At 29.7% G+C, this 15,716-nt stretch overlaps 1 protein-coding gene across 1 annotated transcript in view; it reads right to left on the reverse strand.

The window, feature by feature from the left end:
• The window catches only part of LOC106680718 (very long chain fatty acid elongase AAEL008004), an 80,707-nt gene that overhangs the window by 19,444 nt on the left and 45,547 nt on the right, over positions 1 to 15,716 (reverse strand). Inside the window, exon 4 of the mRNA XM_014420606.3 lies at positions 7,381 to 7,461. Coding sequence (XP_014276092.1) covers positions 7,381 to 7,461 — 81 coding nt within the window. The remainder of the gene's footprint in view (positions 1 to 7,380; positions 7,462 to 15,716) is intronic.

A 15,716-nucleotide genomic window follows, 5' to 3' on the forward strand; every position in this document is an offset into this window, starting at 1 on the left:
GTTTTGAAAACGGTTCGTTTTGTGATTTTTGAGAATGATAATGGAGTAGAGGTGAGGTTATCACATTGTAGAGGTTTGGTTATCACACTGTAAAGGATTAGCTTGATTAATTGTAGAACCAGTAGGTAAGCTACTTACATGTTTCTCTAATTTCTGTATAGCATTCTTCGGTCTTAGGTCAGATCAGGGCACTTGAACCTTTGTTCAACCGTTCGCTTTGAACAGCCCTGATGAAGCCCTGCAAAGTGGGGCGAAACGTCGGACATTAAAATGGTTTTTAACTATTTGTTCTTCTTTTTTTGACCGCAACCCTGACCATCTACTTATATTTAAATCTTTACGGCCAACTATATATATACATATATAGTTAAAACCTTTAAATCGAAGAAACCAGTTTATTTTGTTAAACATAAAGCACGCCTTTGTGTGTGATAGGCCAATGTTTTTTTAATTGAAAAATTAAAACAGCAAATGGATTTTTTTTAAATTGATATTCCACCGACAGATGACTGTTGTCTTTTTTAAATATTGAAATATTATTGGCCACTCCAAATATAAACGGGAACTTAGGTCTGACACACTATAGAATACTGACGAAGTTTAAAACTGCTAAATGAGAATTCTTTGGCAAAGATTACTGAAGACCTGTCTATACCGTAATAATAAATTATAAGTTGTATTTCGATCTACCAAGGACAAACACGTGACAAGGAAAAGAACCGTAAATCTAAGTTAGTCTTCGAGACTTCATTCTGAGAACGTACAGTATTTGACGAGATGAACCGTCCTCGAAAGGATATACATGGTGTTTCAATTAACAGTTTCACTCCCCATAAACTCTATAATTTTCGTTATTTTGATCTTATTTTAGCCCAGTCATCACGATGCCATCCATGTAGTAAATTTAAGAGGGTACAGTTGCTAATCTAACCATATCCAGTATACTTAACTATTTTATTTTAACTTGCTTCGTTACGTGTTCTGATAATCATTTACACATCAAAACTACTTCTTAGATCCGACGCGCTCTAAAAAATTGTTTCAGAAATAAATATCCCGTCATCGTGATAGCCATTGTAGTCTCATCAACCTATCGATGAAACCGAAATTATGATGACGGTTTCTAATTGAAATAGATTTTAAAACGATATCGTTCTATTCGTTTTTCTACACCGTTTATTAGCAAATCGTAAAAAGATGTATTCTGATTTTGGCGAATTACTTCTACAGGCGTCACATCAAAAAATTGTCCGATACGAATTTGTTTCTAAAATCTGATTAACTAACACAATCCGAAAAAAGTTACTTTATTTCATTATAAATTCCAGATTTTGCTGAAGAACAAGAGAGGAGTATAAAATTTACAATGCACGCGAATGATAGACTACATAACCCTGTTATGACAACGAATCTGAAAAATTGTAAATAGGTTAGAGGAAGCGAAGATTTCTCGAGTTCCATCAACCTGTTACTGATCCTCACACGGCTTGCACTCAAAGCTTCGACTTGCAACAACAGCCTAGACTATTCGAGAAGGTGCTTAATTTAAAAAATACAAAGGGATGGGATCCAATTGTGTATTATATTCACTTCACATGGACATCTACGTCAGTGTAATTCAACACAATCAAATGTAGTTTTGCAACAGCAATTAAAAAGAAAACCATGAGTTGTAGTCACTCATTTAAATTTGAAAAAAAAATGCATAAAAAACTCATTAAAATATAAGGTCGTATTTAAAGTCATTTTCGTTTGCGAAAGACATGTAAAGTGATTTAACTGTTTCAGAATTGGGAGAAAAAAGTTGGGACATCAAAAGACACTTCTCTGACACCATTTTAATTCAAATACATAATTTCAATCCTCTAACCCAATTATTAAGTGCTGAGGAGGTTTGAAAAACAACTGAACTCGACGAAATTTTTAATGTACTTCATGAAGAAAAAATCCTTAATATTAAACTTCGGCTCATTTGTGACATACAGAGTGGGGGAAAGTTTATCAACAGGTAATCGACCAATTCAACCATAGTGGGGGGATCAAGTTTTTATTCCGTGGAACCGCCAAAAATAAAAGTTAACGCCTCCCTCCCGGGGCGGACTCGAACTGGTGCTGCTGCAGTTTCGAAATTGCTTAGGCCTACGCCTTAACTCCCTTGGCTACAAACGGTCCTTCCCATCCATGGACTGAAAAAGTTCGACGTATGATTACTTATTTGACGATTAACTCTGATTACCAATACCGATCGTCTTAGTCCAAACGGCTACTCTAGGCCCCTTACATTATACATAAATAAGAAATAAACTAACGAACGAGTTGCTTATTTCGATCACGTAACGAAGGTGTAGTAGTAAATACACAGATATTTGAACGAAGTTACTATGAATTCAAGATTATATAAGGCTAGGTTGCGTAACTAAAGAAGGGACGGGCTAACACAAAATAAAAATTAACTTAGTAACAAATAGTAACTTTATTAACAAATAAATTAGTTCCTAAAACCAAGAAAGGTCGCTAAGTCTATAGAGGAAACATTAAAAAAAAAAATACAAAAAATAAGTAGATAAAAAATCAGAAATACTAGAAGCAAAAGGTCAATGCCAAACACGGGAATTATACAGACAAGATAATTTATGATAATCTTCAAGTTGATGACAAGAAGGAGGTAGAAACCTGTTCCTAGGGTATTGGAACGTGTTATATGTTAAAAATAATATCAGCTCTAGGAATTGTGAACAATCCATAATGTCATTAAATGTAAATTATAAAAACTCTCTGATACCTGTAGCAAGTAGAAATTTAAATTAATAACTGTTTAATCAAATTAAAAGTAAATTTTAATCTATTGATTGACTGGTAAATAGAAATTTATCTATTTCTACTGTATTTTCCTACATTAAGCCAGGATAAAATAACATTAGTTACAGGCAACATATCATATTCATAATCTTTAATGTGAACAGTACATCTCCAAGTACAAAGGTCAGTCAGTATGGCTTCCATATATTGTAACCTCTTTTTTTTTATCTTCTTAATTTTATTGTGAAAATGGTATTTTCTGGAAATTATTATTTTCTTATTTTTTTTCGGTTTATTAATTATTAATAAACAATACAATGTGCCACATAGTTAAGCAACAAATAATGGTGATGTAATTGATAACATTCATATAAAAAGCATTAAAAATAAATAAATATAATGAAATAATATATGTTTGCTGACATCTGTTGCAGAAAATAGGAAAATTATTTTGGTTTATAAATAAAATAGTAGATGGCGACACGATGATACTGCTGAGAACAAAGCAACAGGTATGGTACTTTGTTCTAGGACAGTCTGCCTTGGCATCCATTAGTGAAAACACACTCCCGTTGTTAATAAAAAAAACCCTAAATTAAACAATATCTTGCTCGAGACTAGTATTATTATTCAATTAAAATAAAATAATCCACATTAAGTCTCAATAATTTTTATTATTGGCTATTCTGCACAGATCTTAAGTATACATTATTACTTTGTAACAGACCTTTGAGACATTTTGTTGGTAATCACGATGCTATCTTTGAAATACGTCCAATTAAAAAGTAGATTAATTTTTTTTATCAGATGTGCCACTATTCAAGCAAACCAGCGATATCGCTTCAAGCTAATCAGTATTATAGATCGTTGCACCATCAGAGAATGAACTTTTCCTTTCGTGGTAGAGGTGTCGAGGTCAAGACTGAAACTAGAGATAGGTAACTGCATCGTAGCTGCATAAAATCTTACAGTGTGAAAAAATTGTTCTTGAAATCATGATTTCTGAGTCTAACTGACCCAAAATGAAAACTGGTGAACCCAGTAATAACGAGCGTTTTTTAATCTGTTAATTTATTTTAATGGGGCGATACAGATGTGGATATTTATATACATATTTACCTCATTGTATGTATTCATATTCGCCAAAAAAATATTCTGGGTAACTAACAAACCAGTAATAATTTTTAAAAAATGCCTAAAAGTAGGGATAAATCACTTCGTTGTGTGAGGTGATATTTGATTGCTGAAAATATATTATATATTTACAGAAATTTCTTTAAGTCATCTCATATCTAAGATTAAATCACTTTGTACAGTTAGATGTTGATTTTCTTCCACATTTTTGAGGTATATATCTGTCCAGAATTACGAGGAAAGCATTTATGAGAAAAATTGGTCTGTGTTCTTTCAACTATTGGTTTGATAGATATTATTTTTTGTTCAGCTTACTAAACAAATTAAACATTTTTAAACGAGCATCTGGAATGTACCGAGAGATCTATTTGGTTATTCCAGAAGCTAGTAAAAAGCGAACTGGTTTCCTCGGGAACATGCGCGGAATATTTTTAGAAACAAGGGTCCGAACTTCAATACTCCGTTAAACTTGTCCAATTTAGACGATTAATTTTTTTTTTAGTTTTCGTATAAAATTAAGTTATCTTTCAAAATATTATACATATAATTTATCATAAAATGCATACTTTTCGAGTTATGCGTAATTGAAACAAAAATACTTAGAGTAGATTTTAACCAATTTCTGCCTATGAGTAGAAATCATATAATTTTTGTATGTTTTTACGTTAGCTGATACAAAAAATATACAATTAGCAATTTTGAAAATTAATACACATTGGGAACGGAATGTTTTTTTAATTATGATTAAATTTGTATCTGAACTACTAAAGAGTAAAAATTCGAACATAAACATTTTGCACGAAACTAATTCGTAATTTTTACATGATTTCAATAATATATTCTTTAGCTAAAAATAGTGATAAAAAATAAAGACAAAAAGTATTAAATTTATTTTCTTGAAATATTTGGAAGCAGTCTGCGTGCAGGTGAATTTTTGCCTGGGCATTTTAGCAATTCAAGAAAAAACGTTATATTTTAGTTATTTGAACTATATCTGACATTTTATATTTTAATTTTACAAGTCTAGACATTAATTCAAACCAGAAATTAAAATAAATTTTTTCATTAAAAAATATCATTAATCCCTGAGAAGAAATGGATTAAAAAGTTTCATAAAATGTGGTTGAGCCCTTTCGATGCTACCGACAAGACAAAAACACGTTTTTAACCTATTAGCAATTAATATGTCAAGCAGAATGCCTGATTTGGCACGCAGGTACCATGAGCAAAAAGCCTTCAAAATATAAGGCGAAAACTATTTTTTTGGACTCTGGTCTGATCCATATCTTAGATCCGCTAAAAATGCATATCAAAGATATCATACGATTACAAAACATGCTATACTTAAGAAGCAAGCAAAGTAAAGATTTATATAATAAATATTTTTAGAGAAAAAAAATGTAATTTTTTTTTCTCAAATAAACTCAACATTTGAGAATATTCCTTTTCTTCAGGGTACTATTTCTTTTGCTACCCAACAATTAGTTATATTTTTCTCTTTTTATTTTGTATAAATTCATTTAATTATATTTTGACTCAATGTTAAAATTACTATTATTTAATCAACTATGAAATCATTCACTGATTTACAATGTTACACTAGTAGGAATTCTACTAAAAACTGAAATCCTGACATAATCCTCAAATACTACTCTAATAACACCAAAAATAAAATTGAAAAAAAAAAACAGTAAAAATCATATTTATAGAATAATGGGTTTGGGTGGTGGAGTAAAACTCTCGACTAAACATAAATCATTACGATGTATGGTTTAATTTTTTGTTCTTTAACTAATTCATTACAAAAGACTGATCTAAACAACTATAACAAAGCCTATCTGGACATACGAAGTTGAGCTTTGGGGCTGAACTAGACCTTGGAATTCCTCTTAAATCAAATCCAAAATCCTTCGTAAAACCCTCAATCCTGAATGAATGTAAAAATTAAATAACAATTACTCAAAAACACTTTTTTTTCGTAGATTATATATATTTTCTTAAAATATTTCTAATTAATTTTTGTACGTCTGGGACCACATAGGCTAACATTAGATATAGACCATTCCCATAATACCGAATGTTGAATCGTATATATCTATCTATATCTGTCATCTTTATCTATCTATCTGAACCCGGAGGTTGACGGTAGTAACTATTTTCGGATGAATAGTATCGACAAAAGCAATCACACAGAGATGTTATTTATAAAACCCCAGCTGTTGAACGCTATTAGCAATGGTATGTTCAGCTTGAAAATAGCATTTAGGTCAATGGTTCCGGAGTGAAGAATTTCTCCCTAGACCCAATAGCAGATTTATAGTTCATTTTTAAACAATAAAGAAAATCACGCACCTCTATATTGTATGAAATAAAAGTTAAATATCCTCATTACATAAAATAACACGAAAATGAAAAGATGGTATATGATATAGGGTAGTGTGCCTGATAGTATACCTGTGATATACTAAAAGTATATTAGCAAAATAGTGTTCGCTCAGAAAAAAAAAAAAAACATACTAAAACTACCAAATTCTTAAAATACAGTGAAATATCGGTGCTCCGAACACTATAGTAATCCTAACTGCCGTAAAAAAAGGTTACTTTTTTTTTTTTGTTAAAAAACTCAGCAGGCAATAACATTTTTGTTTGCAAATAAAAGTACACATATTAAGGGCATTTTTATCTTTCTGATCTGTAGACAAATTGTTGTAGTCATCATGAAAATCTAAAGTGAAAATTTTTACAGTTTCGATATCGGATGATCTAAATCCTATGAAAGTGTTCTGATATATTCTGTTAGAATTAGAAATATATTATATCAATTTTATAAATCATTTGATTCAGTAAAACTAATTTAATTAATAGTATAAATATACATAATACAAATTTTGATGTGAACTAATTTTTTTTATGACGTTTTAAATAAACCCATACAAAGAGGGTTGAATTTTATTACACTATTGATTTTTTTTTACAATACTTCCTGTAATATGAACTTTTCAGTAATCCGAACACCCTCTGCTGCAATTAGTTCGGATTATCGATATTACACCGTGTAGTATTCAAAATATCCCCGCATTATTAAAAATCCCCCTTTAATATTCAATAATTATTTTATATATTCAAAAATTTCTCTTATTAACTAGTAAAACAATTATTATTAATGAAATAATTAAAAAAACAAAAAAAGTAAATGCAATTATTTAGTTACCTATACCCTTTATAAATTATCTGTCCTTAAGAACAGTACCTAATAAAATGGAAATTAATACATGCGCAACTATTTATAAATATTTTATATTGCTTCAATACTTGTGTTTCTGATCATTTTTCCCACAGTAATGATAGAGATTGTTTTATTTATTTCAATTAAATATAAGAAAGACTCAAATTAATATAATAAGAGAATAAATTATAAATATATATTTAAAAAATGTGGATACACACCCTTAACGCCACTGGACTGTAAGAATAATCTACAGGTTGGCATCTGAAGCTGTATTCGCCCCACCATCCAGACATCAGGTACTGAAAAAAAAATTAAATTATAATATTGTTTGATTTAAATGTAAATAATTAGTAGAATAAGGCATAAACATACATATTAAAAAAGGTCGGGTCTATACCAAAAACAAAGCCAATTTAGAGAAAGGAAAACTGACTAACATCTTTATAGTAATATTATAGTAATTTAATTTTTATTAAAATATACTATTAACGTATTTGAATAAAATATATAAGTCAAGATGCTACTATTATTATTATAACCTGCTAAATATACTTCCAGACTCGATTGACACCCTCTTTTTTCGGGAGTTTTTAAAATTCAAAAATCAACTTTGGAAGGTCTTCGTCAAGGTTTATTTTTGTAGTTAAGAAGAGTTTATAACCTGTTACAGTTCTTCTCCAGCGTACTTAAATCTAGAATCAAACATATAAAATCCAAATTCAAAAGCATTCTCTGAAAGGATGTTACATCGAAAATACCTCTTACCATTGGAAATTCCAGAGCTAACTGGACACACTTTTAGCTTTTCGACATGAGGAAAAGAAACTTCATTAGTAAGAACTAAGACTACCAGGTTCCATTTCGAAATTCTCAAAACAAAAGGGGTGTTAACTGACTCTTGAACACTCTGTATGGTTGTGAAAAAAATCATAAAAAATACGTATGATTTTCATTTTCATTACTACCTACGTCAAATTTTGCGATTAGCAGTACTCAACTGTTTAACCCTGATTCCAAAAAACTCACTTCGGTATGCCATGATTATCTCTTGAATGGATAGGCCGATTTTTTGCTTAGTATGTTTTCAGTCCCCAATACCTGTGAATCATAACGAGCAAACTGTAAGTAATAGCTACGGCTCTAAGCTCTCTACATAAAGCCCTTAAACGTTTTTTACATAGCATAAATTCTGGAAATAAAAGTTATAAAGAAAAGAAAACTTCGTTAGTGCACATGAGTTACATGTGTATGATGAGTACACACACAATCTAGGGAAAAATATTTATAATTACACCGCTAAAAAAAATAAATAAATAAATCAGCCTAGTATTAGCAATGAGATAGCCCAGTGGTTCTTAAACATTTTTGTCGTACCGCCCCTTTTCAGAAAAAATATTACTTAGCGCCCTCTGGAAATTAATATTTTTAAAATTATAATAGCAATTAATTGGAAATACATATGTATTATGTTTCTACTTTTTAAAAAGATTTTACGTAAAATGTAGCCAAGAAAGGTATAAATTAGAAACATTATACTTTGAAATTATGAAACTATTTGTTGAAATCAGAATAGAATGCAATAAAAAAGTTAAAACATTCGAAATCATCTTAATGAGAAGGATGAACCGGGTGTGCTGCTACTAGTACAGTAATCCTCGGCATAATTTTCATCAGCATTGCAATATTGTTGACCGTGATAACTTGTAGTTATTCATCGGCCCCCCCCCCAATGCACATGTGCCCGCCTGAATTGCTGCAGGGCCCACTTTGGGAATCAATGATATTGCGTATTGAAGTACGTATCCATGTTTTTAAAAGTACTCTTTAAGTGGATTGTAGAGTGGAATTCTAGGTGAAGGTCAATCAAGGTACAAAATAGTAAAAAAAACAAATGTTAATCAACGTTTCGCTCCGCTTTGCAGGGCTGGTGCTTCAAGGTTTAAAACTGAGTTGTAGTCTTAAACCATTACGCATCAGCCCTGACAAGTATTTAAATATTTTTTTTTTTACCATTTTGTATCTTTATTGATCGCCACCCGGATCTTCCTACACTTAACTTCATACGGTCAACTATCTTCTTGCAATATTTTTAAAGCGATTTGTACGACAAACCAGGTTTTTTTTTAAATATATATTCTAAAACTAGATTTATTCTGGAACTCTACATATCCACAATTGAAAGACAAATAAGTATTTAACATGTAAAGAAATAGGTTTGTAAATAATATAATACATAAATTATAAAAACATATATACGTATATTTATTTTATCAACGTATATACTTATTATATCAATATCTGCATATACATCGCAATTATGTATAAACGCTTAGCAACTAAAGCTGTAAAGAAATTCTTCTCAGTAGATTCGATACAAAGTTATTTTTTTCTCAACTGCTTCGGCTTCAGAAGGGAAAAAACGGATATTCTGGATTTTCTATTTAGGAAGCTTGATTATAATTTTTTTTTTTAATTGATGAGGTGAAAATAGTTCTAAATTTAAATAATGTAGTTTAAAACAATTTTAAACTATGATATAGATGAATTGATTCCAATAGGTCAATTATAAATATGACAAATAATTGGATTGTAAAGGTAATCTAATTCCAGTAAAATTTTCATTTGTCAACCTATGTTTATTTTCTTAATGATTTTCGGATTAAATTCAACTAACATTATTAAAACTGTTTAAGTTGACCTGAATCTAAATATCTTAAATATCATCGGTGTAACTCAAAAGTAAGTACAGTTCAAGTGAAGTTGATTGATGAATTGTAAGAACAAAAAATAATTTATATATTCTGAATTAAAGAAGAAAGTCCTTCTACTGAAAGATAATAAATTTACAAAATAGAAAATAGAAGAGAAGGTTCAAGTTGGCCTCGTCTTAGTTACCCACTTAGACTCTAAATATGACTACCAAGCGTATAAAACCTGTTATAATGTTTTTAATATTCTTAATAGATTTGACTTCAAATATTTTATATTTATACAACTAAATCTCGACATATTTTAACTTCTTCAAGAAACATAGCTAACCTCAATCTACTTAATATTTATAATATTTTCATCTTTCTGGAAGAATTAACATTGTTATAACTTCTTCAATATATTACAAGAACTGAACAACGTTTCCAATTCATTGCACTACTATACTTATATGATGCACTCAACTCAACCCAGATTAAAAGAACCTTTTATATTCAAATCTGAAATATAAGCATTTTCTTACTATCTATTTAAAACCTCTCAAAATTAACAATTTTTTTTTTATGTTCTCCTGTTTATTTTTTTTATATATTGTTATGTTTATGTATTCTGTATTATTTCATTACACTCTAATAAGCAATTGTCTTGCCCATTTTTCATTGATGCCTTTATATTATTAGAGTGCACAGCCATTTATATTATTTTTGAAGTTGGCACAACATACTGTCACCTATATTCCGCTTTTCTTCAACACGATACATACATCAACGTTTTCCAAAGTCATTTTGTAGTAAACACGTTTGAAGATGTAAACATGGTAAGATTTTATTATCAAATTATTTTTCTAATCATTTATATTGAACTTTATATAAAATTGTTTGACCAATAATAAAATACGAATAATTATATTTCTTTTTTCATTTTAAACTTCGAAAAACCTGAGAAGAATTAAGAATAATTAATTTCAATTTGGCATAGGCAAAAGTCTCTCATGACTTTAGTTTGTCCTGCACAAAATCCTGCAAAGGTATAATAGTTTTTCTCCAAATTTTAGTGTTTAAAAATTGACTAAAAACAATAGTCATTAAAAAAATTAATATAATAGTATTCATCGGTCTGTGTCACTTATACCTACCTTAACCGAACATGTAATTTCAAAATAAATTTCTGAGGAAAGCCCCTTATCATTGACGAGCAAAAAACTTTTCACAAAATAAGTCATCATAAGTTTTCACAAAATAAGTTGACATAATCAAAAAAAAAAAATTACTTCTATATCATTTAAAAACATATTTGTTTTCTGTATAATTGGTCAATTAATTACTGATTAAATTATATTAAATATAATATTGTAAATTTATAACTTTATTTTATAGTAAATTTAGTACACTGTATCCTTTATGGTGTTAGATTTATCAATAAACGTTAGTAAATGTATTGTTTTGAATAAATAAATCACCATTTGTAGATAATTAAAGATCCGGATTTTAGAACTATGGTTCGTCAAATGTTTTAGATATTAACTGAATTCTTATGAACGTTCCAAGGGTAAAAGTGACCCACATAGACTCATCCTTCGTCCTTGACCGCCTTATCAACAAAAAAGTACATTCTCCCGACAGAAGCAGGTACAACGGAAGTGAAAAAAGTATATTACACTCTTAACTGTCCTAAAACAGCATTCCAAGTATTTTTCGTGATCAGTTACAGATAAAGAACATTCTAAACCAGTTTATTTACGTTACACATTGAAATATTTTCAATGGTAGACTCCATTCCGTTAATATGTGAAGATGTGGCTCAAATAAGAATGTTTCGAATTTAATTTCAGTATTTTGAATACAAATTATCATTTTTTTTTAATTAGTTAAACTTTAGAATTTATGCGAGTTCTAAATAATTCCTCAGTACGACCTAATCCCATTATCCATCCTAAAACAAATAACCAATAAATTAACAACAAAAATAAATTCGGTCTATTTTAATTAGATGATCGATTTAAAAATACCAAATATTAAAATCTCTAAATAATTATAAGAAAAATGGAATCCTCTGAAGTAATTTAATTAATTAAAAACATTAATATATTTATTTGGTTTCTTAAAATAAATATTAATTAATCAGATATACTTTATAATGAATACTAAATAAATAATTTAAATAATTGAATATTGTTCATCGATGATTAAATATAGGAGTTTATAGTAGCGGGAGTGGTCAGAGATAAAAGATAGTACTGGCTGTTTGTTTTTTTTAGATAAGTTATGTTTGTCGAAATATTTCTGCCACACAGGAGAGTAAACTATTAACATTCGTACAATATTCATAATTATAAACGCAGGAAAAATAAAGAAGAATTAAATAGAGTAAAATAAATCATACTAAAATACATCGATATCTGTGTAAAGTACTACCACACAGACGAGGAAGCTATCTCATACACCTGCCGAGGAAATACCAGCGCTTTTATCCTAGTCGCTATACTCATATCGAAAACCAATGGAGGCTGAGTGAGAACCCTAAATCTGCAGGACTTGAGTGGAGAAGTTGGCTATTTCACGAACACCAATAAATTATTTACAAAAGAGCTCGGAGTCACAGCTGTTTCAAACTATTGAGGTAATAGATAGGGATTGTGCATAAGGGTTCGGATGATGTAAATCGGAAGAAAAGAAAATTCCGATGACAACATAGGATGTAAGTGTTTGATTGCAATATAATATCCAAGAATTGAGGTACGAACGACTTTAACTAAAAGGACTAGATAAGTTTAACGATAAAAAATAAGCTTACCCTAAAGTTTAAACCCATAGGTCATAATAGGCTGCATTATGGTCTCGTAAAATAGTAAATAATTCCCTGTCAACCGAAACATGAGATGTTTTACTTACTTAACTATTTAGACAGAGGTACATTAAAGACCATAGAGCACAAAAGTAGAGCGATATGAGGACGATGCATGAACGAGAAGAGTTTAATAGGTCTAATAAAAACACACACAAATAAAAATGAATTTTTAATACTTAACTTAATGAGAATTGAATAATTTTGAAACTTCTCATCTGAAAATTGATGAAAAACCAATAAGCAATAATAATAACTTTTTTTTGATATTTCATTCCCTTAAAATAAAAAAATTAAAAACTAATAATACATTGGTCCTTAATCCATATATATTTTTAAAAAACGTTTCGGGGTTACTGTGTCCTCTTGCTTCAGCTTTTATAGTTTAATATTTTTTAGGCTTGTAGTGTTTTTAGTTAATTTTTGGCCTTAAAGTATTATTAGATTTTATAAAGATTGTAAAATGTTAAGGTGAACACATTTACAATAAAATTCATATTAATTGTTATTAAAAAAAAATTCAAATCCTAAACAATCTAACTGCAACGTTAAGGGGTAATTTGGGATTTATATCAGGTTTACGGAGGGCTGAAAAACAAACACATTAAATTAAAATTTTATGTACGATTCTCAAATATTTAAAAATGTACTATACGAAAAAAATAAAAAAACAGTGAGATTTCCTCTCTTATTTTCCTAAAATGAAATGATGAGTTGAGTGCCTCTCTACATGTTATGTTATTCCATCGGATCCACTGTTCTGATAAAGTATGTAAAACTGATAAGACATTACAAGTGTTATTTAGCCTAGAGACCAGCTCATACGAAGCAACTTAGTGAATGCTAACTACTGAAATGCCGACAAGTGAGAATTCCTTAAAAATGTGAGTAGGGAAGAGAAACGGATTCCACACCTACCGCCGAGGACAACTCATGTTTATTTAATGTTGGCCACCTTGGAGAAAGTGCCGCTGTTAACATTTTAATTTTCGACGAGGCCGGTTGGTAAGACTGAGTATTGTTTCCTGGCAGTCATTAGGGCATGCCGATGACAATCGGTTCATTGAGGATATGACAACAGCTGATTGGGCCATTTACTCACACATCTGAGTAACAAGAGCTTGTTTTGAATAATTGAAAGATTGTGGATTAAATCCAAATTATCATTCATTTTATGCGTTATGATAATAATTATGCTCATTAAGTTTTAGAGGTGTGCTGAGAAGTTCAGAAACACTGAATAAATTAGGTAATATAATACTACTGAAAAATGCATTACAAGGGAAACACAAGTAACTTATTAACTAACTCATTAATTGAGTGCCGTTTAAACTTATACAGTTTGATCTTTCTATTATATATATATATATATATTTTTTTTTCTATCAGTAAAAATAATTTATGAATCATATACTGATACTAACACAGCTTTTATTATATACCGTATTTAGTGTTCCTATATTTCCATTATTTAATTATTTTAATATTCAAATATACACATTACTTAAAAAAAAATATTTTGTATGGTTGGGACTGCATTCATATATACTCCCCGTCAAAAAAATCGCAACACCTCAGGAAAAACGGGATGAAATAACACTACTCTCCTTCAAAGCAAAAATTAAGCCGAAAAGGGGGGAGAGGTTGGGTACGCGCCATGTGCTTACATTTACGTTGAGATTAATATAAATATCCGCTATTGTAATCTAAACTTAAACAGAAGGCATCCACAGGTTGGTTCCGACTCAAACAGATTGACATTTGGTTGCACATCCTGAGCCCTCAGTCAGAAAACCTAAGACGGCCTCGGAAAAAAAAAGTTAATATGAGCCATGGTTATATTTTAATGTAGATTTCTTTAAAAAAATAATTAATTGGATAACCGATCCTTTTTCATAAATAAATTAATCTAAATAATACGTTCACATATGATTCTCATGTAATTGATAAGCATTTTAATTTATGAGGAATTTACGTATAATGTTTAAAATGTGACTAAGCAGACGGCTAGAAAGCGCCACAGTGCTCCCCTGCACACAGCAGATCCCAGAACCTACCTTAAAATTCTCTTCAGGCAAAGAAAGGACATCGGTTTACTTTGTATTATGTATATATAAACAATAAACATATGATGTTTAAAATAATAAAATTGACGAAGGGTAAGAAAAAAATATGTATAATCTTTAAAAGTAATAAGAATCCAGGTGCTGAGCAATTATTTGTTGTTTTTTTCAATTAATTTTTAATAAACTATTTCTATAAATATGATAGACTGAATGGGAGCTCTCCTTCTAGTTCGGGGCTGCGCTCAATAAAAACAAAAAATGGTAGATAGCAACCCAGACAACCTCCATCTAATTATTAGTTACATTCATTTTGAAAAACTTTTTTTAAGATAATTAGAACACCAAATGCAATTTTTTTCAAGTCCTTTTTGTCCAAGCTCTCAAATTTTTGATAGAGCTTAATAATAGTAGACCTTATTAGAAAGCAAACTTATAGATTCCCATAAAGTAGCAAGGTATTTAAATTTTGATTTCCATAAACCTCATAAGTAAAGTCTAGCGATAGCATTTCAAAAACCTCTATTTAATATTCAAATCGGATGAAATCGTAATTAGTTTACATTTTAAGATGATACATATACAAGAATCTTTCAATAGAGAAACGTAATGAAATCTCAGAAGAAAGGAATGATTCATTATTTAAATCATTAACATAGTAAATCCTAATCTATCATAATATCCGAGTGATAGATTTTGAAAAAGCAATAACTACGTAATTAGTAAAAAGTAAAAAAACACCAATCAACATTTATCTTACACGATAAAAAAGAACACTCATTATCTTCTTTTACCTGTGTTCATGGAACACTTTATCCTACCTTAAAGGCAATGGACAGTTATTTATTTGCTGATATCGTTTTCAATGCCTTACATGGAATAGGTTTCATTAAATTATTCCATCTAACGTACATAGTAGTAAAATAAAATTCAGAAGC

This window comes from Halyomorpha halys, unplaced genomic scaffold, assembly GCF_000696795.3.
Source record: "Halyomorpha halys isolate HHAL.00 unplaced genomic scaffold, Hhal_1.1 Scaffold283.1, whole genome shotgun sequence".
Classification (NCBI taxonomy): domain Eukaryota; kingdom Metazoa; phylum Arthropoda; class Insecta; order Hemiptera; family Pentatomidae; genus Halyomorpha; species Halyomorpha halys.